General features: G+C 36.2%; 1 protein-coding gene across 2 annotated transcripts in view; it reads left to right on the top strand.

Annotated features, from left to right (window-relative positions):
• The first annotated feature begins 1,216 nt into the window (after window positions 1-1,216).
• Dsg3 (desmoglein 3) overlaps window positions 1,217-21,937 on the top strand; it is a 30,240-nt gene continuing 9,519 nt past the window's right edge. For both annotated transcript variants that reach the window (XM_074070093.1, XM_020153684.2), the window contains exons 1-12: window positions 1,217-1,411; window positions 9,501-9,536; window positions 10,119-10,250; window positions 11,041-11,196; window positions 11,728-11,872; window positions 12,521-12,687; window positions 13,865-13,993; window positions 14,240-14,425; window positions 17,511-17,782; window positions 18,427-18,566; window positions 20,073-20,300; window positions 21,601-21,858. In XM_074070093.1, coding sequence (XP_073926194.1) covers window positions 1,364-1,411; window positions 9,501-9,536; window positions 10,119-10,250; window positions 11,041-11,196; window positions 11,728-11,872; window positions 12,521-12,687; window positions 13,865-13,993; window positions 14,240-14,425; window positions 17,511-17,782; window positions 18,427-18,566; window positions 20,073-20,300; window positions 21,601-21,858 — 1,897 coding nt within the window. In that variant the 5' untranslated portion in view covers window positions 1,217-1,363. The remainder of the gene's footprint in view (window positions 1,412-9,500; window positions 9,537-10,118; window positions 10,251-11,040; window positions 11,197-11,727; window positions 11,873-12,520; window positions 12,688-13,864; window positions 13,994-14,239; window positions 14,426-17,510; window positions 17,783-18,426; window positions 18,567-20,072; window positions 20,301-21,600; window positions 21,859-21,937) is intronic.

Genomic DNA, 21,937 nt, shown 5'->3' with positions numbered 1-21,937 from the left:
CTGTTCAACTACTCGATTTCTACTCATCTCTACCACTGTGGCACCAAAGCAGCAGTCACAGAAAAATAGATGGACCTGACTGTTCCAGTAACATTTTCACTCACAAAAACGTCATATCAAAAAGACTTTTCTGGAAATGGATGGGGGTCATGATCACAGCTGCACAGCAATGTGAATGTCCTAACGATACTGAGCTATCCACTTAAAATGGTCACAAGCATGAAGTTTGTTTTACCATTTAAAAAATAGTAATGTTGCATATACAATGTTTTTGCAAACCCCTGGACTATGTAACCCTTTCTGTGTAGCTGCTGCTGGTATTAGAATTAATTCATGGAAACTAAAAAGCTTCTAAAACCTGAAGCACAGATAATACAAAGAAAACATTTCTCTTCTGCCAACCCCTTTGTTGAATATTATGGAACTTTCCAAGGTGACTTTAGCTCTAATCTTAAACGCAAACTGACTAAAATGGTATTACTAGTTATTCCTTCTCCCTTAATTTGGGGTGGAGCCCAAATGTTTAGGAGCTTATAAGGATGTAGCAGTGGGCAGGTCCACAGCTCTGGGGGGAAATGTCTTGGGGGAGTTAAAAGAACACAAAGATAACCTATCTTCTAAAGTTATAAATGAAAAGAAGTACCATAAGAAAGAAGTCATTTAAGTATTAGTAAAGACCTGCTCTTGTAATTCATCCTTTATGTATTTCAAATATCCAAGGTACCCTTAGAACTGATCACTTCAATTTTATTTCTAATTATTTTTATTTAAAAAACTGCACTAATAATTGCTTGGTATAATGGTATTTTTCTTTGTGTCTACAGATATGTCAATAAAATGCATTACTATTTGACATATTTTGCTTAACTTTAGTTCTACTCACACCAACTCAGGCTGAAAATAAGCTCTCTTCCACAAGTAGATTTAGGGGAATTTTGTATGTCCCGTTTTGCTTTCAAAACTCAATTGTAACCATACAAAGCTAACTAGATTCTTTTTCAGTGTGGTCAGGGCTACCTTTTGTGCTTCTGCATCATGATTAATTTATTATTCATCTGGTACCTTCCTATTCAACTCTGTCTTTAGCCTGTGAACTTTCCTTTCAGCTTCCAACAAAGGATTTCATTGCTGTAGGAACTCAGGTGTGTCTAAGTTTTTACCTGAGACAGAGTGATGCAAGTGTTTCTGGTAAGACCAATCCTGGTTTTAGGGTGGGGAGGAGCCACCCAACAGGCCACCCAGAGACTCCTGTGGTAGACAGCAGAGCCGCTGCTTCAGAAAGGACATTTGAGATATCACATGCAGTCTCCTGGGAACAGAGCAGCAGGTCACTTGGATTTGTTCACCAGGGAAACCAAAGAAAATGACTTGGCTCTTCCCCAGAACCATAGGGGCTGTGGCCATCTTAATGGTAAGTACTGTCTTTTTCTACTATTCACAAACTTTCCCTGTTTCCTTCCTTGTTAGAGATTATTTTGGATTACTGGATACCTATTATAAATTCTAAAAAGAGTACAGTGAAACTAACCTTAAGGCGAAATTGTAAAGATGTCCAATTTCCCTCCTTTTTTTTTCTTAAATGTATTTTACAAAGAAAACTAAATCAGAAAGAAGTGGATTTTAAAGTAATTGTTTGTATTTCTTTAGTTAACAAATTAAGTAATCCTCTTAGATTGTGTTTTCCACAACACCTTCATTTTCTTCAAAGTAATGTTCTATTCATTTTTCTAACATACAAACTAAAGCACATAAGACAGAGCCACTTCTATTTCCCAAGATTACATATCTCTTGTTAAACATATAGCCAAGAACTCTACATGCCTGGTCTTGATCTCTGGCATGTTTTAAAATAGTCAGAGACCATTGAATTAACATCAAAGCAATTTTGACTCTAGAGAAGATGGGAGGGGCAGTAAGGGAACAATTTTTATGAGTAAAAATAGCCACTCTTTGAGATGGGGAGAAAACACAAAATTTTATGTCATTTTTTTCAGGAAACTAATACTTCTCTTGATTGGGAAAGTTATACACAGTGTTGTACAAAAGAGAAGTAGAATCTGAAAAGCAAATCATGAGCCTCAATGTTACAGACTAGTTTATACCTAAACTGTGTTGTATTGGTGAGGAAAACATATCTTACAATGTTATTTCTGTTACATGAGGATAAGTTAGAGTTCATAAATAAATATTTAAAAATTGCTAATACTAATTCCCATGTGTCAAGGATAAACTTGGTTGGCCAGGGCATCAGTTTATTTCATTTCTTCATTTTAAAACATTGAGATAAGTGGATTTCCAGAAACCACCCTGGAAGGTAGATCTTAAGAACTTTCTAAACATTGTAGTCACCTAACATTACAATAGGCTGCTTTATGTGGTAGAATTTCTCAGCCTTCCCTCTCAGGACAATGTCCAAACAGAAAATGAGCATTGTCTCTTCCCAAGACTGTTTCTGTTATGACAGTATAACTGTTTGGGCTAGTTAGTGAATTTCTGTGACCCCAGAATATTGTAAAGAGAAATGTGAGAGTTACATAATTTCCCTACTTTCTGTATGGGAAAGTTCTGGACTGAACTGCAAGTAGCCAGATAACCTATGTTTCCATGCCAGTGACCAAGCTCAGTAATCAGGGGATATGCAAGTGGGGAGTCAGAATAATGTTATTATAAAGACATAGAATTGGGCCTCCCTGGTTTAGTAGAGCTTTGACTTATAAACCTCCTCTTATCTAGAGTAACTATGAGATCCTTATACTGAGGCTGTTTTTCATTTGCAGTATCTTTCTTACAGTTGCTTAAAGAGTGGATGGATAAATGGTTGAATGAGGCTTCTCTTAAACTATAAAACCTCCTTCAGTTCCCCTATCATGCTAGTCCTGGGGGGAAACTGTGACATTTAAAACATTTTCCTCCATTCAGGAAAACTTCACACACACATACACACACACACACACACACACACACACACGCTAATTTAGCAACCGTATAACTTCAACAAAATACTAAAATGAATGGTCTCGATCTGACCTGTCCAATATGGTAACCACTAACCACATGTGGTTAGCAACCACTTGAAGTATAGTTGGTCTGAGATGAATGCTGTTAAGTATAAAGTATACATTATGTCTTGAAATGTTAGCATAAGCAGAAGAATTTTAAAATACATTAGTAATTTTAATATTTATTACATATATTGAGATGATAGTATTTCATATACAATAGATTTAATTAAAAATATCTTAATGTTTGTGACTACCAGAAATCCATAATTCTGTTAGACAGTGATGAGCTACTATTAATGCCACTAGTAGAAGGCAGTGTCAGTCAGGAGTGAGGTAGACAAACAAATAAGGCTCTGTGGATTCAGTGAGATTTGAGATTTGATAAGTAGAGAGGGGCAGAAAGGAGACATCTTCTATTGTCAGACCAACACAAGCAATGACAGGTACAGTTATGGCATTTGCCTAGGGACAATGGACCCACCGGTTTGACTGGAATGAAAGTTTGTGTTGAAGAATCCGGGCATGAATAGGAAAGGTGATGAGGTTGAGACTGAAAAGTCAGTTCTACGAAGGCAAATGGAATCCTTTTAGAAATGGGGAGCCACCCAGAGTGCTGAAATAGTGATTGGTTGTGGGAAAAAGCAATGTCCTCAGAGCATTGTTGGGTGGGAATGCACACCTTTTATTGTTGAAGGGTGGGGCCTGAGTGTTGGAAGACGTGTCTGGAAGGTTTTGAAATATTTCCATCATCCAATGACGATACAAGGGCTGCCAGTAAGGTGGCATGTCATAGCGAAGTCACAGGCTTGAATCTATAACTGTACTGTTGACTAATTTTAGGTCTTGTAGCCTCGACTATCAAATAAGAATGATCACACCTCACCCCCTGCCTCCTTAAAATGTCCATATTAAAAATGAAGAAAGTATGCAGAGTGTTTTGAGAAATACAAAGAGCTTTGTAAGACTGATATTTATCATTTGTAATATTTTAGCAATAGTGATGACTCTTGATAACTTCTCAATAATGATCTTCCTATAACCACCAACATCAGTTGTAAGAAGTCAAAAAAGGACTTACATTTTTCTTGAGATAGAGCATATGAAATATAGTAAAACTAATTTTTGAAAATTGACAGAAAAAAATAAAAGCTATGCTTTAAATGAATAGGAAATAGTGTATTTTCAAACAGACATTTTCTAAAAGTACAGGCTTCTAGATTAATTAACTGAAGAAGAAAGGCACAGGGATTTGAAGGGGAAGGAATAGTCAGGAATACCAGCTTGTTTTTAAAAGTTGTCATAGTATCTGTTTCTTATGCTTGTCTGACCCACTTCACACAGTGCAAAATAAATATTTTTAGGAAACAATTTGTGGTTGAAAATACTTATCTTCAAAGGTTTAAACTTTTGGGAAAAATTTTTGTTTTCAAAGAAAACTATTGTTCAATGTTTTACAGTTAACAAAATTCAAAACCCATCGCTATTTGATTTTATGTTACTATACTATGCAAAAGTTTACTCATTATGAAATTAAGAGGGATGTCTGAAACTCAATAATACAGTTTTTAAGTTATTGGTACTAGAGGGAAAAAGAAGAGTTAAATTTAGATATCGAGTTGTAAGTAGAACATATTCTAAATGCAACAAAACTATATTCAACCACCTATTTTATAGAACATCTGAAAAGTAAATTTTTAGGAAAAGGATTTTATGCTAAATGAACTATCTTAACAAAAGGGGGTATACTTTCTTCATTAATGAAACAATTGCTAATAAATATAGAAAAAAATTTCTTACTAAACTTCTCTAAAAAGTTAAGACTTAAAGTCAGAATAACCTGCCAAGGGCTGCTGCCCAGCCTTGCCTGGCTTGAGAAGCAGTCAGGAAGATGTAATTATTTCTGCCAATTAGCACTCCCACTTGCTTAATCCCTGAAACTGGTTTTCATCTGTACTAGAACACTCAGTGTTCATAAGGCTTCTCATAAACCTCTTAGCCTTCAGTCCTTCTTTTCCAGTAAAGACTCAATCTGATAGCCTAAGGTAAGAGCTTGCTTTGGGAAGCTCATCACAAGAAAATTATGTCACTATATGATGAATAATTGAATCTATCTAATGCACACATTTTCTTTATAGGACTACTGAGCAGCTGGCCAGGCTGTGCATTGCTCAACTGCAGTAGGTGTATTCACATAAACAAGAGTATAAGCAGTGCCCCCTGGAGTTGTGCAAGAAGCAGCCTGCACAGCTGTACAGTGGAGCACTGTTTCTCTGGTCACAATAGAAAACATTCTTATGTGCCATGACAGTAAATAGCAATAAGAAGTCACTTCATATTAGTCAAAGTAACACTTTTATGTCATTTTGTTTTTTATTTGTTTTTGTTTGATGACAGAAACGAATAACATTTAATAAGCACTTACTGTGGGTTAGGCTCATCAACATGATTTGTATCTATTAATTTGTTCAATCCTTACAACAAATCTATAAGGTATGGTTATTATCCTTATATATAGCAGGTGAGGCAATGGAAGGATTGAGTTTTGTTCCCAGGTTATACAGTGCTGTGGGACTGGAATTGGAATTTAAATTTGCGATCCAGTATTCAGTTTTATGTTACCATACTTGACTACATCCTACACAGCATTCAAAATGAACGTTTGTGAATATCCAAGGGCATTTGTTTTTCTTAGCATCTGCATTATGAAGCATCTCTATCATGACACAAAGGTTAATATTTTTAAATTCAATTTTTGAATTACCATACACTAATAACACAGGGGATTTTATTGTGATGATTCCATATATGCATGCAGTGTTCATTGGATGTGCTCAAACTCTTCACTAGATTTCCACTCTTCCTCCACCTTCCTCCCCCCATGATGCAATTAATCCTCTACGTTAATTGAGTTTACTCTACATGTCAGTTTTTAAAAACTGAATTGCCCAAAATTAATGATTTCTAAGTAATCAAACATATATAATTAAAGATTTTGTCTTGATGAATATAGAGTTTTAGAATGTTTTATAGTCATTAAATTTTCAACTTAAAAATTTAATACAGACAGTCCTATGATGGTTCAACTCATGACTTTTCTACTTTACAATGGTAAGAAAGCATACCCATACAACCTTTCTGTTTTTCACTTTCAGTACAGAAGTCAATGAATTACATGAGTTGTTCATGCTTTATTATAAAATAGATTTTGTGTTAGATGATGTCCCCAAATGTAAGCCAATGTAAGAGTTCTAAGCACTGTAAGCTAAGCTATCATGCTCAGTAAGTTAGGTGTATTAAATGCATATCCAACTTACAATACTTTCAACTCACAATGGGATTATCAGGACATGATTCCATCATAAGTAGAGGAGTATCTGTATAGAGAAAAATCAGGAAACATAAATCACTGATTTCTTCAGAATTGTGCATTATGTAATTTATTCATCAAACATGTATTGAATGATTTCTGTGACCTGACCTGTTTACAACATTGTATCTGATCAGTTATAGGAGTAAAGCCACCAACATATGTATATGTATGTGTGTATGTATAATGACATATTATCCACAAAATTAATATATTCGAATTCATGCTTAAAGCTTGTAATTATTTCTTTGAATTACTTAATTCATTCTATGAATTTCCCAGAGAGGAGTGAGTGTGATCTATTCTTACCTTCATTCTAGAAAAGGGAAGAGTGGCCATAGCCTAATGATCTCGATCCCCACTGTAAAGTGTGGAGTTCCTAAAGAGAATCCTTGCCTAACAAAGTAAAATAGTAGGTGTTAATACAAATAGCTTTTAAAAATCTAGCCACTATATCCTCAAGTTACATTTACTGGGTATCTACCATATTTAGTAGGAATATCAATGATACAACTATTTTTACTTTTTAGCAAATAGGGCATATGATATCAAATTACTTTATTTCATGTGCTTACTTAATAATCAGATTTCCTCTTAATCTGATATTGCTAATTCCTATGTATTCCAAAGTATTTAGGCTATATCAATGCTTTAAAAATCATATAACCAAAATGCACAAGATATACTGGGCATGGCAAATGCCTACAATTCCAGCACTTGGGAGGCTGATCTTTCCATGTTGGTATTTCCAATGTTAGCTAACAAAAGGGACAATTTAGTTAATTTAAGTTGCCAGAAAACTATTTAAATATTTGTTTTCTTGATTTAGCCATTCTACAATGTATACATATTTTAAAACAATGTATTGTGTGATAAATTTATATAACTTATAAATAAGATAAATTGCTTTAAAATGATCAAAATAATTATATTAGCAAATTGACTAAAATACAGCAATTCTATAAGCATTCATGAACTAAAACACATTTTTTAGAAAATAGTATTTTAAATGATGTAAGACTGATTATATAAATATCTAAAGAAAATTACAATGTTCAGAAATGTTTCTTAGCCCATATTCTTGAAAGAAGCACACACACACACATTTTCACAATGTTTCCTAAAATTAGGGGGCATTCTTAGTGGTCTGGCTTTAAAAGACAGGAAAGAGTAAAAATTTATAATGAATAACTTAAGGGCTCTGATTCTGTGAAAAGATGGAGAAAAGCAGAAACAACTATCTACAGTGTTAATTCTCCATAGTTTTCCTTTGCTTCCCAGGAAAATAGAAACCGTGCCTAATGTCAACTTGAAGACTCATTCTCTGTGGAGCTAGTGCAAACATGATTCATATTTTCTAGATGACTCCAGTTTTCCTGTAAAGGGGAACATGCCTGGCCCAGCCCTCGCGTGTAGCTGAGTCGTTCCTCCTATGATCTGAGAAAGGAGTTGTTCAATTACCACATTGCTCTAGTCTTTTCTTCCAACTAACTCGTGATATTGCCTAACAAAGAGCAATGATGTTATAAGATCATTTTGAGACCTGTCAATAATGGTTCATAACAGACAATTTGAACACACACTCTTTAAAATAAGAGTCTCAGTTGAAATGTTTAGAATGGAAGGGTCCTGACATCCTGTTTCCCACATAATTACCCCTTTAGTTCAGACTTGTACTTGCCTACTCATTATAACCTTTGAAAATAAACAATGTAATAAACCTACATTGTTTCAGGAGTAACCATAGCCTTTGCCCAGCTGCAAATCTAAATTGACTGTCATATAACTTTCTTCCCACCACTAAGGGTTTTTTCTTCCTATTTATTTTAACCAACTTAAGTTAGAATCTAGTGTCATGTTAATGTACACTCCTTGGAGTAAGGCTGCTGGGGGGCTGTTAGCTTGAGCAAAGTGTTTGTTCTCCCATATATGCTTTCTGTAATCCATAAAATAAGGATTATAACAATAGAATCTCCTTCAGATGACTACACTAAATATTAAATAAGAATAAAGCTCTATAAATAAAACTAAAGTCACAAAATAAAGATTAGCCACTGTTATTATTCTTTCTACTTTTTTCTTTTATTTTCCTTAATCATTTTCCTACCAAACTCTCCTCAGATCACATAATCAGTGGATTAGCAAATAGTTGTTAAATACCTCCTAAGGGGGGAAAAAAACTGAGCTGGAAAGTTAACAATTCTCTTGGCAAATTCTTTATCACACAGAAAATGATAAGAAATAATAAGTCATAGAAAACCATCGTGGACTAAATTGTATGATATGGAATGTGAATAGCACAAACTCAGAATAGGAGACATCACTAAAGACAGTTTCATGGAGCTTGCTGGAACTTGAAGAATGAGTTATATTTAACTGTGTAGAGAGGAAAGGGTAATGCCTTCTGGACTAAAAAAAAAACAAGATAGAAAATGTACAGTTTAATATGATCTTGAAAATGTGAAGGTCTGAGTCTCCCTGACTTCATTTTATTCTCATTTAATTTTCTTTTATCAGTGGTATGAGAGTTCAATATTTAAACTGCAATAATAATAAAGAATAACAGGTAGCACAGCTTGCTCCACAGCAAAAAGTATGTGATTGGAATATTATATCCCCGTCTTTTATAAAACGTTCCATTCCCTCAAGACTAGTTCCATCCTATTCTCTCTGCTCTTGTACATCTAAAGAAACTGCCCCAAAATTGCAGCTAATGCAGGCTTGCCCTCATACAAGTAGGCAAAGGCTTTTAGTAAGCCCCTATGACCCCTTTTTGAAGTTTATCACAATGATACTCATTTCCCAAAGCAATGAACTCCATAGCTTCTGGAGCTGTTAACAGAATAAAAACATGTCGTTGCTACAACTGGCTGTTAAGCATAGGTTCTTTATGTCATTGAAACTTTGGAGTCAGAATAAGAACTGGAAGAACTTGTTTACTTTGAGAACAATACTCCTTTCCCAGGTAGGATTTTACACTTTCATTCCGCTTTTCCAAACCTACTTTTTTTGAACTAGGTAAATGATCAGTAAATATGATCAGTAAAATATAATACTCAGGATTATTAACTTTATGTTATTTCTTATTTGAAGAACTTGCATGTAATTTGATTCTATTTAAATGCCTACAGGTGGCCATATTTGTTCATGGAGAATTGCAACTAGAGGTAAAGTATGAAAAAGTTTTTTGTAATTAAAAAACAGCTTAGTTTTGAAAATTAAAATTAGGGGCACCCTCCCTGAGGCTCCACTCTTCCACTTTTTACCTTTCAATAAACTCTTCTACTTTACTAGCAAAAAAGAATTAAAATTATATTTATGTAGGAAAAGCAAATATTTAATGTTTACAATTATTTTATAACTTAAATGTGAAAATACATAAAATTAAAATTCTAACAATGAACCCAACAATATTTAGAAAAGAGCCATCTATAAATACTATTTTTATAATTTATCTCATGTAAAAATCAACAGGTCAAATCCTATGTGCCTAGAATAATTAGATATTGTGGAGAATAGAGAGGAAATACAGAATATCCTCAAATGCTAATATTAACAATCATATAGCTTTATAATGACTTTAGTTATTTAATGCTCCTTTCTTGACAAAGTGTCAGAGCAAATTGTGCATCAACAGCCTTAGATATCTTGAGACATAAGGAGTCCCTCAACATAGGTATCTAAAATCAATATTCAAAGCAAAAACTGCCAACAATATGCATAATAAATTGAAATTTTTTTTATATAAGACAAAAGGACAACACAGAAAAAATGAGACAGCAATGCAACAAGTCAAAAGAAGATATAAACGTGAATGGGTAAAATTTGCAAAACCCTGCAGAGAAAGAGAAGACAACTCAAAAAGAAACCCAATTGCCAAGGTAAGTCATATCAGCAAGAGCAGTTTTTAGAATGAATGCATTACATGTAAATTTAAAACAATACAGCAATTCCAATCACAAAAATGCAGACTGGGAAGTCCACAGAACAAATGAACCACCATCTCAAAAAATACAGCAGTAATATAAAAGTGAGAAATAAAAAGATGGAGGAGTAATATTTTCTAGAGTTATAAAATGGAATTAAGAGATATATTGACCAATAGTAGTGTATAAGCCTGAACAAATAGTGGATTGGCCATTTGTGAATAATTATTGAAGCGTTTGATGAGATGTATCTGGTTTATTATACAATTCTAGCTTCATACATATATTTGAAATCCCTCATTCAAAAGTTTAAAAGTTATAATAAAAAGCAACTTATTTTAATATATTTTTAATACCTACTGCATAATTCCTCACCCTTTTCCCTTTCATTTCCTCTTCTCAAAACTTAAGGAAGCATCTTTTTTTAATGAAGTAAGGAATGAACATTCTGATGTAGCCTTGTCAATAATAAATGTCCTTAAGTTTCAACATTTTACCATAACCACAGTGGTCACACTGGGCAAATATTTTAAAGTCAAAATGATTAACACATTCTGGTCCATACTGGTCCATGCTGATCAGCAGAAGTGACAACTTGACTTTATTTCATATTCCTAGTATCTAAAAAGGCAGCAAGTCAATGCCACAAAGTCAGGGTGGATCAAGTGAGCAGATGCTTTAGACTTGGAGGTGGAGGAGGCCTGAATGAAGATGGCCTTAGATTTTGGGTATTTTTTTATTGCAGATCACTTCAGATTTCCAAGCAACCCAGAAAATTACCTACCATATTTCTGGAGTGGGAATTGATCAGCCCCCTTTTGGAATCTTTGTTGTTGACCGAAACACTGGTGATATTAATATAACAGCCATAGTTGATCGGGAGGAAACCCCAAACTTCCTGGTAAGTCTGTGTCTCCAACATCAAACTACCCTTCTCCCATCCAAGTACTAACCAGGCCCGACCCTGCTTAGCTTCCGAGATCAGACGAGATCGGGCGCGTTCAGGGTGGTATGGCCGTAGACACAAACTACCCTTCTCTTTGTGCTCTATGAAGTAGGTGACTCTTCTACTGGTGAACTTGAAAGAGAGAGAAGTACATGAGTCAACCAACACCTAAAAATATTAGTCCCTCTACAAAGAGTCTCCACTGATGTTTGTGCACCTAAAGAATGAGGGTCAAAATCCAGCACACAGCCTGCTGAGGGCTCCATCTTCTCATGAGATGCACTAGTTGGGAGGAAGGCACTACTGGTCAATGGCAAGAGTGGGCAACTTGTTTCACTTTGTCTACAGGCCTTTGGAGAAGTACTTTTCTTCTTTGCACAAAAGTTCTAGACTATCTATATATGTCAGAAGAAGCTTTATTTCTATGAACTTTAATTATATGCAAACTAAGTTTGTAGAGTAATAACCTTTTTCCCTCTATTCTAGATCACATGTCGAGCTTTAAATACTCTGGGGCAAGATGTAGAGAGGCCACTTATACTAACAGTCAAAATTTTAGATGTCAACGACAATCCTCCAGTATTTTCACAAAGCATATTCCAGGGTGAAATTGAGGAAAACAGCGCTTCAAGTAAGTCTTTCACAGCACCTGCCACTTCAATTCATCTGTTTTTCAATTACAAGTATCCTTATAGTATATTATTTTATAAACTAACTTATTCTGTTAATTTTCTCATCAGCATATTTTGTTTTTTCTTTTCTAAAATCTGTAGCTGATCTAATTGTCTGTGTAATTATATTTGTAGATTATAGGCCTGTTACCTAGTTGATAGCATCTTATTCTATTGTACAAACTGCATCAGGTAGTCACAATGCTCTTGTGACTAAGAAGTATCCTTAGGTATCCTGGATTCATGAGCTGGGCATTTTTAAATGAAAAGGGATAGAGACATATTTACAGTATTTGGATCACTAGGAAAATGGGGGAAATTATAAGAATATCTATCAAGGGAAGAAATCAAAATAGAAAATGTCCTCAACCTCAACAGAGCCAAGGCTGAGGGAGACCTGGAGGGTTTTTATGGAAGGCAGCAAATTCTACCTGGTTGAAAGAGAGAGCATAAGGATATTTGAGGGGTTTTTTGTTTGTTTGTTTGTTTGTTTGTTTGTTTAACACAGAGGTAGTTTAAAGGTATTAAAAATAAGCATCCACATGAAACTGTTGCATATTAATGTCAGCCTTTATACTTTCTTTAATGACATTTTCCTGTATTCCTAGACTCACTGGTGATGATACTAAATGCCACAGATGCAGACGAACCAAACCATTTGAACTCAAAAATTGCCTTCAAAATTGTTTCTCAGGAACCTGCAGGCTTGCCCATGTTCCTCATAAGCAGAAACACTGGAGAAGTTCATACTCTGACCAGTTCTCTTGATCGAGAGGTAAAGCAAGTCACTAGGGAGCATTCAACACTAAAGGGTTTGACTCTAACAATCCCAAGAGATGTGTTTCCATTTTACCTGAGAATAAAAGGAGAAAGAAAAGGAGGCTGCCAACCTAGGGAAATTGTTTGCTTCTCATGGGTGATTCCTGGAACTTGCACAACCAACTGAACCCTACACATACTAGTGGAAGTTAACATGGAAGAATCAAAGACATTGGCCTATAGACACAAAGAATGCACTCTGATTAGTTCCTCAGATAATGGAGGAAAAGGTGGCATAAAGCTTTTTTCTTTCTTTTTGGTGGTACTGGAGTTTAAATCAGAGCCTTGCACCTGCTAGGCAGGCACTCCACCACTTAAGACCTATTCTTCAAATAGGGTCTTGGGTTTATGCCCAGGGCTAGCCTAGACCATGATCCTCTTATTTATGCTTCCCACTGTAGCTGGAATGACAGGCATGTGCCACCATGCTCAACTTTCATTAGTTGAGATGGGTTCTCACACACTTTTTTGCAGGGCTGGACTGGAACTGCGATCCTGCTGAGTGCTAGGATTACAGATGTGAGCCTTTTCTGATGTCATACTTTTTCTCTAGATTTCTGCTTTATAATTTTACCTCTGTTTCAAAACACCAAGGAATCCCCTTCCTCTCTTCCCTTGATCATTTTCCACCATCACCATTTGTCTCTGTCAGCCCTAACTTCTCAGCCTCCATATGAAGTTTACACAAATGATTTTCCCAAAAGACTAGCAGAGAAACTCTGTATGTGGGCTTCCCTCAGATCATCATTCCCCATACTCATTGCCTGTTTTTGCTCTACCTTGCCTTCAGAAGTTTACAAAAAATTGGCTTGATAGTATGGTGTGCTCTATTGTAAATTCAGAGAGTTTGTCAGACCTTTGTATTTTACCTATTATTTTCAGAGTGTCTATTTTGAATCAAAATTTGTTACACCACTGCAAAAAAAAAAGTTTACAAAATAGAAAGCCTGTTCTAGCCCTTCAAACATCCACCCCATCATCCAGCGCCCTCCACACCTCCTCTATCAAGGACAGCTAATAATACATGTGATCTATGAACAATGACATGAAGGTTTTCACCATCTTACCTATAGAAAGCAAATAGTGGCCATTCTTGGAAGAGTAATAATTTTTACTTTTTTCTCCGAATTTAGCAAGTTAGTAGCTATCGTCTGGTTGTGAGTGGTGCAGACAAAGATGGAGAAGGCCTATCAACTCAATGCGAATGTAGTATTAAAGTGAAAGACGTCAATGATAACTTTCCGGTGCTTACAGACTCTCAGGTATACCCATGGTTCCTCAGAGAATCATTTTTACATATACTCCATGTTTTGCTGATTCAGTATCTGCCTGCCTTTTGATATTTAAGTTTTATTTAAAATAAGCTTTTTGAAGATGCAAGAATTCAGAAACCACCAAGGACACAATACTTACTTTGAGGAGCAATGACTAATATCATTGAAAATTATTATAATCCTTTTGAGTAAAACCTAGCAGTGAGCCTTAAATTCTGTTTTCCTCCTTTTAAGTATTTAGCACGTATTGAGGAAAATACTTTAAATTCCGAGTTACTTCGATTTCAAGTAACAGACTGGGATGAAGAATACTCAGATAACTGGCGGGCTGTGTATTTCTTTACCTCTGGAAATGAAGGGAACTGGTTTGAAATAGAAACTGATCCCAGAACCAACGAAGGCATCTTGAAGGTGGTAAAGGTAAGCTGAGATTCCTTATTGCTAAAAGTACCTTTTATTAGCCAAAACTATCATTTCTACCAATAAACACTTCATTATAGAGAACACATAGATAGAATTTTTAGTTAAAAAATAGCCTCATTACCTAAAGATAATCTCTTTTAATATATTGCTTTCTTTCTTTCCAAGCTATCATACTTTCCATAGTCAACATGTACACCCACACTAATATACATGTGTTTATGGGCATTCATGCTTTCAGTACAAAAAAGTAAAGTATTTCTTGACCTAATCAAATTCACTATCTGCAATTGGATTAGAGTTAGGAAGAGATGAGACTACATAAAATTGTGGCTTGTGAATTTGTCAACCCATTTAAAGTACATTAGCTATAGTCATCAGAGACAGAAATCACAACTTTTCCTAGAAAATAGGAAGATATGAATAAAACCTGCAAGATAAAAGTGAATCATTGAGGAAAGACTTCCATTTGACAGGCTTCACTATGAAAGACTCCCCATCTGGAATAATGTAAGGATATTTCTGCCTGGAAATGGTACAGACAAGAAGAAAGTGCCTTCTATCTGGTGACATTCTTTGCCATAACACTTCTTTTTTATTCATTTATTCGCATGTACATACATTGTTTGGGTCATTTCTCCCCTCTGCCTCCCTCCCCACCCTCTCCCCCTTCCCCCCTCAGTTCCAGGCAGGTCCTGTTCTACCTTTATCACTAGTTTTGTTGAAGAAAAGAGACAAGCCTAATAAGGAAGACAAAGGGGTTTTGCTAGTCTTTACCATAACACTTTTGACCATATAAAAAAAGCTTCTTTGTGTGCGTGTGTGTGTGTGTGTGTGTGTGTGTGTGTGTGTGTGTGGTGGGAGGTAGATACTGGTGTTTGAACTCAGGGCTTTACACTTTCTAGACAAGCACTGTACCACTTGAGCCATAGCTCCAGCCCTTTTCCTCTGGTTATTTTGTAGACAGGGTCTTGCCTTTTGCCCAGGCTGGTCTGGACAGCCGTCCTCCTATTTTAAGCTTCACACCCTCTCTGGGATGACAAGTGCACACTACCATGCCCAACTTTTTCCATTGAGACGGGGGTCTCACAAACTTTTTTGGCCTGGAACAATCATCCTCCTGATCTCAGAGTCTCAGTTAACTTGGGATAACAGGCATTAGCCATTACAACCAGGTATTGGTTGAGATGAGTGTCTCACAAACTGTTTGCCCAGGCTGGCCTTGAACCAAAATCCTCCTGATTTCACCCTCCAAAGTAGCTAAGATTACAGGTTTGAACCACTGGCACCTGGCTTAGGAGCCTCTTTCTTAAGACCATGGAATGATATACCCATAATGTTCCCTTAATAATGGGACTGCCAGAAGATTTACAACAGTTCCTCGTTGCTCTACTTTTCAGAGAGAATGCTATAGCCATCCCACTTGCAAGAGTTTTGTATAAACTCCCAGCAATGCCTGGGAATGAGTTATTCCCTATCTTACGTATTAGTGTCATTCAGTCTCCAAAGGTTTTTATCCTTAAATTGTGGCATTTCCTCACAACATTCAGCCAGTCACCAAATTCCACCTACAAGTTACCTTTAAAGTGTCACCATCCTGTACCTTCTTACCACCTGTGCTCTGCTTGGCTTTGTTTCCTCTCTCCTAGACAACAGCCAGACCTCCTAATAGATGTCCTTACCTCTTTTCTTTACTTGACTTTATTCTCCTCGGTGTCACCAATCCACCACTACATTTTCCTTAAGAAACAATTTCTAGCATTTACTCTTCTCTTTCTAACTTTGCCTGGCTCTCCATTGGCCCTTGATCCTGGTGGCCCTGTCAAGTCAACTGCAACTCTTCCTAGACAGTGGGACGGTAGGAACTGTTGGTTCAATGGCTCTGTGGGGATGCCCTGGCAGCAGTGGGTTCTTAAAGTCTCCTAGGTGACTCTAATGTGCAGCCAGGTTGGATAACCCTTCATGATGAAGCTGGCCTTCTTCCCAAAGGTGCACAAGGCTCTTTACCACCTGCAGCCACCCCACGCCCTATCATCTGCTGCAACACTGGGCATTTGCAATTGCTTTCACCTGTGCATGGATAACTTCTCAGCTACCTTCTCAAGGTCCTTCAACATTGAGCTCAGATCTGAACCTCTCAGAAGTCTTTCCTAACTCTGCCAAGTAGATATATTCCCTTGTTTTCACACATGGGCTCTATAATATCTTTGTCTCATACCGTCATCTTCCAATTATGTGTTTATGCATCATTTTCTTTCACTTGAGTACATGAAGCCAGTCATTGCAAAGTTAAAACTCAAATTTAGATCTCTCACCTAATATATATTAAATGACAAATAGCTATAACAAAAATTAGTGTTTTTTCCTTATTTCATCACACTGCAAAAAAAAAAAAAAGATTAGTGAATGAAAAAAGTTATCCTGGGATTCCTCAGGCCTTGATCAGTTCACCTTAATAAAAGGGTCAATAGTTATCATGCAAGACCATCTGAAAATGGTTCCATGAAGACTCACTGATATGTAGAGGCCTTTTTGCCAAACACGATTTAGAAAATTTGCCTTTATAGCTAGGAATTCTATTTAAACAGAAAAAAAAATTATTGCACATTAATTCAATGAATATTCTGTGGGAAAAACCATAGCTGCTTTTAAGAGAAATACATAATGGAACTTAATTTGTTTTATCCTCACAACAACCTGGTGAGGTAAGGTTTGGTTTTAGAACTGAAAAGTTGAGGATCAGAGAAATTGAATGTTGTGCCCTGAGTCACACAGCTTTTAAACAGCAGAACCAAGGTTCAAACTACATCACCAGACTCTTCACACTGCACTGTACCTTATGGCCTAAAGAAATTATAATGATGTTTTGCTAGTCTAAAAAGGAGGTACAAAGTAAGTTGTAATGAGTTATGAATCCTAAAACTTTCTCCATCTCAACATCACAATGACTTCTGAAACTGCTTTGCTGTACAGAAATAAAAAGACACAGTCATTGCCTCTTGCATATAGTTCTCTGTCCTCTGCTGGGTTTGCCAGATTATAACTTTGTGACATCTCCTTCCTTCTCATTTTATTTTTACTCCAGGCTCTAGATTATGAACAAATACAAAGTATACAATTTAGTATTGCCGTCAGAAACAAAGCTGAATTTCACCAGTCAGTAATCTCTCAATATCAAGTGCAGTCTACCCCAGTCACAATTCAGATAATAAATGTAAAAGAAGGAATTTCATTCCATCCTACATCCAAGACATTCACTGTGCAAAAAGGCATAAGTAGTAAAAAACTGGTCAATTATGTCCTGGGAACCTATCAAGCAATAGATGAGGACACTGGCAAAGCTGCCTTGTCTGTCAGGTAAGGCTTTTTTCATAGTATCTTATTATTCCTTGGGGTAGTTTTAATCTGTAAACATTCACAACATAATGCACAGATAGTTGTGTGCCAACAGATACAAAGGTGATGAGGAAGAGGAAGTAGATAACTCAAGAAGAGACATGTAGATAAGTCTATGGAACATATACTGTGAGCAAAAATAACACATGCATAAGTCAAAGTGGAAACTTAGAGATGGTCTTTAACCTGTCAAGACAGATCAGGAAAAAGTTTACAGAATCTTCTACTTAAGTAGAAGGGTTAGAACGTCTACAAAGGATTAGACGTTCATCAGAAGACAATGTCCACATTTCAGTCAGATAAAACACGTTGCACATGAATCCAAGGAATAGGCAAAAACATATTTGCCTAAAATAAAAAGCACCATGCAAGGTAACTACTGAATACACTGGTATTTTATTTTATTATTTTATTGCATAGAGCTGAAACATAAGAATTACAAAATATGACTCACCTGTATCATGTTAACTTTCTGACACTTTTGTTAAGTGCATGCTTCAAGGTCTTATATTAAATATAAATGTTAAATGTAAAATGAGTAATTTTTATTAAATAAGTAACATTCCATATGTGAAAGAAAACTATTTTTCTCTGTTATAAAACAGATACATCATGGGTCGTAATGATGGTGGTTTGCTAATTATTGATCCAAAAACTGCTCAAATCAAATTTGTCAAAAACATTGACCGAGATTCTACTTTCATAGTTAATAGGACAATCACAGCTGAGGTTCTGGCCATAGACGGTAAGAAAAATATTTCAGTGGTTTTTATAGAAATGTTGTTACAATGAGCATTTCTTTATGAATACATGATTATGATTTGTTAATCAATAAAGATTGTTATCTTAGGGGCTTTGAGTCTCAAGTCCAAAGCAAATCTCTCTAGGAGAGAAAACTAGGAATTCAGCTTCTCGGTAGAGTTTTATCAACAGTGGATTCTGTGTGGTCCCTATGGTTTACCGTGGTTGCAGGGGGAGTTTCTTGATCCACAGAATTCCTGGGTTTCAGAGGATCAATAAAGATTTCTACAGAAAGCCACCAGAGAAGTTCACTACAGATGGATGGTCCCTTTTGTGTTACCTGTAGAGACATGTGTACTTATATCATTGAATAACATAATTTTCTCTCTTGGAATGTTTTTAAATAGTATTCATTGAGTACATATGTTTCCTCATGCATAAAACTGATTTATGCTCAACATCAAACACCAAAGAAGAGCCAAATCATGAAAAGGACCAAAAAAAAATTAACACCAAAAACATTACCACTTGGGAAAACTGCAAAAAGCACCAAGAGTAACAACAGAAATGACTCCTAATCTCACCACTGATATTTTTTAATTTTATTGTTTGGTTATCAACATTTCAAATTTTTTCTCCAATCATGTCTTGGATAATAATAATTATTATTTATTATAAATATTTTTAGCTTAAGCTTCAGAAGCAAAAGTCACATACTGATTACTAATGAAATAACAGCTTTAAATGCTATTGTTTTATGTTGATTTCATTTGTGATGGGTGAATTCATCACCTTATTGGTCTTGATTTCAAGCATATTAAATTAATAGGCAATGCTACTAAATTAAAGATACCAGCCTATTTAGTAAATTGAAGTTCACTTTTTAGAAGTTACAGAAATAGGAAGATGTCTCTTTTGTAGGTGAGAGGCTTAAAAACAGCATTTTATTTGAATATAATAAAATAGAACAAAATGGAGAACATCAACATGCAAAATAAATAGACATTTTTCTTTCAGGTTTAATTACAATTTCATTTACATATAGACTGGTTTCCACATAGCATGCATTCCTTAAAAGAGTAGAAAAAATAATAAGCCAAAAATATTTGAAAATCATTTCCAGATTTTAAGAACCAGAAAACAGGAAGATTTAATCTCATACCAAAACAAAAAATCATTTTCCAGGATTTTACATATTATATCATTTACTGTTTACACGGGATTTCCTAAAGTTTTACCTTCAGTTTTTAGTTAATCTTATAAACTCTTCTCTTTATGTAGGTAAGGCAAATGAAAATTAGTGGAGTTGAGTAAGGAAGATTTTTTTTTTTACCTCTGAGAATAACAAATATAATTTCTCATAAGAAGATACATTAACTTGGCTACAAGAAAGAAATTTAAAAGATTCTTTTTTAAGCTAGTGAGATTGAGGCAGAACATCCTGTCTCAAAAAGAGTGGGAGGAGGGTTTTTTTTTTTTTTGGTTTAACTTTTTATTGTTATTCTTACAGAAAACACGGGTAAAACTGCTACAGGCACAGTATATGTTGAAGTACCCAGTTATAATGAAAATTGTCCATCGGTTGTCCTGGAAAAAGAAGTACTCTGTAGCTCATCACCTTCTGTGGTCGTCTCAGCTAGAACCCAGGAGAGGGGTAAATACAGTGGCCCCTACACATTTTCACTGGAGGAACAGCCTCTGAAGTTGCCAGTTGTGTGGCATATCACAACACTCAATGGTGAGTAAAGGTAATTGTTTCCATAGTGAAAGTTACTGCTTCTTTATAGCTCCAGAAGAATAGAAGGACTCATTTCAGAGTAGCTACTTTCTAAAAAAAATGAAAAAATAATCTTTGCAATGTTCCTAGCCACTTCAAGTCTTATTCCCTTTCATGGATATATCCCATGGTGCCCTGTAGCCATGGGTAGCAGCCACTGCCAGTGTTACTAAAGAGATTTTGTTTTGCCTTACCTTCTGCCCTTGGGTCTTTCTGATTCTGCTTATGAGTCTTTCTGATCCTGCTTATGAGTCTAGCTCCAAACTACATGTAACATTTGGCTCCAAATGAGTTTTCCGGCTAGATAGCCAATGAGGAGACAGAAAAAATCAGAGAGGGCCTGGATGTAAAGAGAGCTTGGGTGAGGATGGGCAAGACAACAGTGTTTGGCCTGGGCAGCCAGGGCACAATGTCAAAGGGCATGGTGGGATCAAGAACGATTTAAACAACACAACAAAGTTGCAGGATCCCCTTAGCAATGGGTAGTGTAACAATGGTGAATGGAGAACAGTTGATGCTCAGCAGTCAGACAAACAACAGGCCCCTCCACTGGGAATGCCATCCAACAGGCCCTTAGTTCATAGGATGAGAACTAAGAGGAGCAGGTGAGGTATCAATGGCCAAAGCTGAACTCAGTCTTTATGAGTCAGATGTGTGAACATGGAGTTTGGGGTGGAGGATGGGGAAGACACACACCAGAGAACCACATGCAACTGAAGACTGACTGGTGCAGGAGTAGGAGAAAATGGGTAAGTCTCAGGGCTAGGGGCTTGACAGTTATACAATACCTCCTTTCATCCTCTTTATTGGGAAAGGCAGGATAAAACTGAGTCTTCATGGGGAATTATAATGGACTTGTCTGGATCTGAGAGGACAAGAAGATGTAGACAGATATACATAAATCTTGTAGCTCTCAATACTGCTCAAACCACATCAGTCCTGTTTGCAACAGCGATCTCTAAGGCAACTCTAGCTTTGTTATCAAAAATAAGTTTGTTTTTTGTTTTTTGGGTTTTTGTTTTTTTGAGGGGGTTTTGGTATGCCTTCTGTGGCTGTGCTTTCTTTGGTCTCATTCAATCCCTTCTCTCAAAAATAAGTTTTAAGAACAAAAGAAGGCTGGGAATATAACTCGGTGGTAGAGCACTTGCCTAACATGAGCAAGGTGCTGGGTTTGGTCCTCAGCACCATCATTTAAAAAAGAAAGAAAAACAAGCAAAAGACTACTGTCCTACTGTTGATTTCTGCAATTGTTTCTCTACAGATACCTCAGCCCTCCTAAATGCCCAGCAAAAGGTCTCCCCCGGAGTGTACAGAGTCTCCCTCTTGGTTGCGGACAATCAGGACAGGCAGTGTGAAACACCAGAGATCTTGACTCTGAACGTGTGTCGGTGTGATGACAGGGGAACCTGTGGATCTTCCAACCCAAGCAGAGACCCTCAGGTGATATATGAGAAGTCGTCGTGGAGGCTGGGGCCTGCTGCCATCGGTCTGCTCCTTCTTGGACTTTTGCTGTTACTGTGTAAGTATTCAAATGCATCACTCAATGACCATGGGGGTGACATCATTTACAAAGGCTTTCATACTGCCCATTCTCCTCT

Source organism: Castor canadensis, chromosome 4 (genome assembly GCF_047511655.1).
Source record: "Castor canadensis chromosome 4, mCasCan1.hap1v2, whole genome shotgun sequence".
Taxonomy (NCBI): Eukaryota; Metazoa; Chordata; class Mammalia; order Rodentia; family Castoridae; genus Castor; species Castor canadensis.
This window is presented reverse-complemented; position numbering and strand designations above follow the sequence as displayed.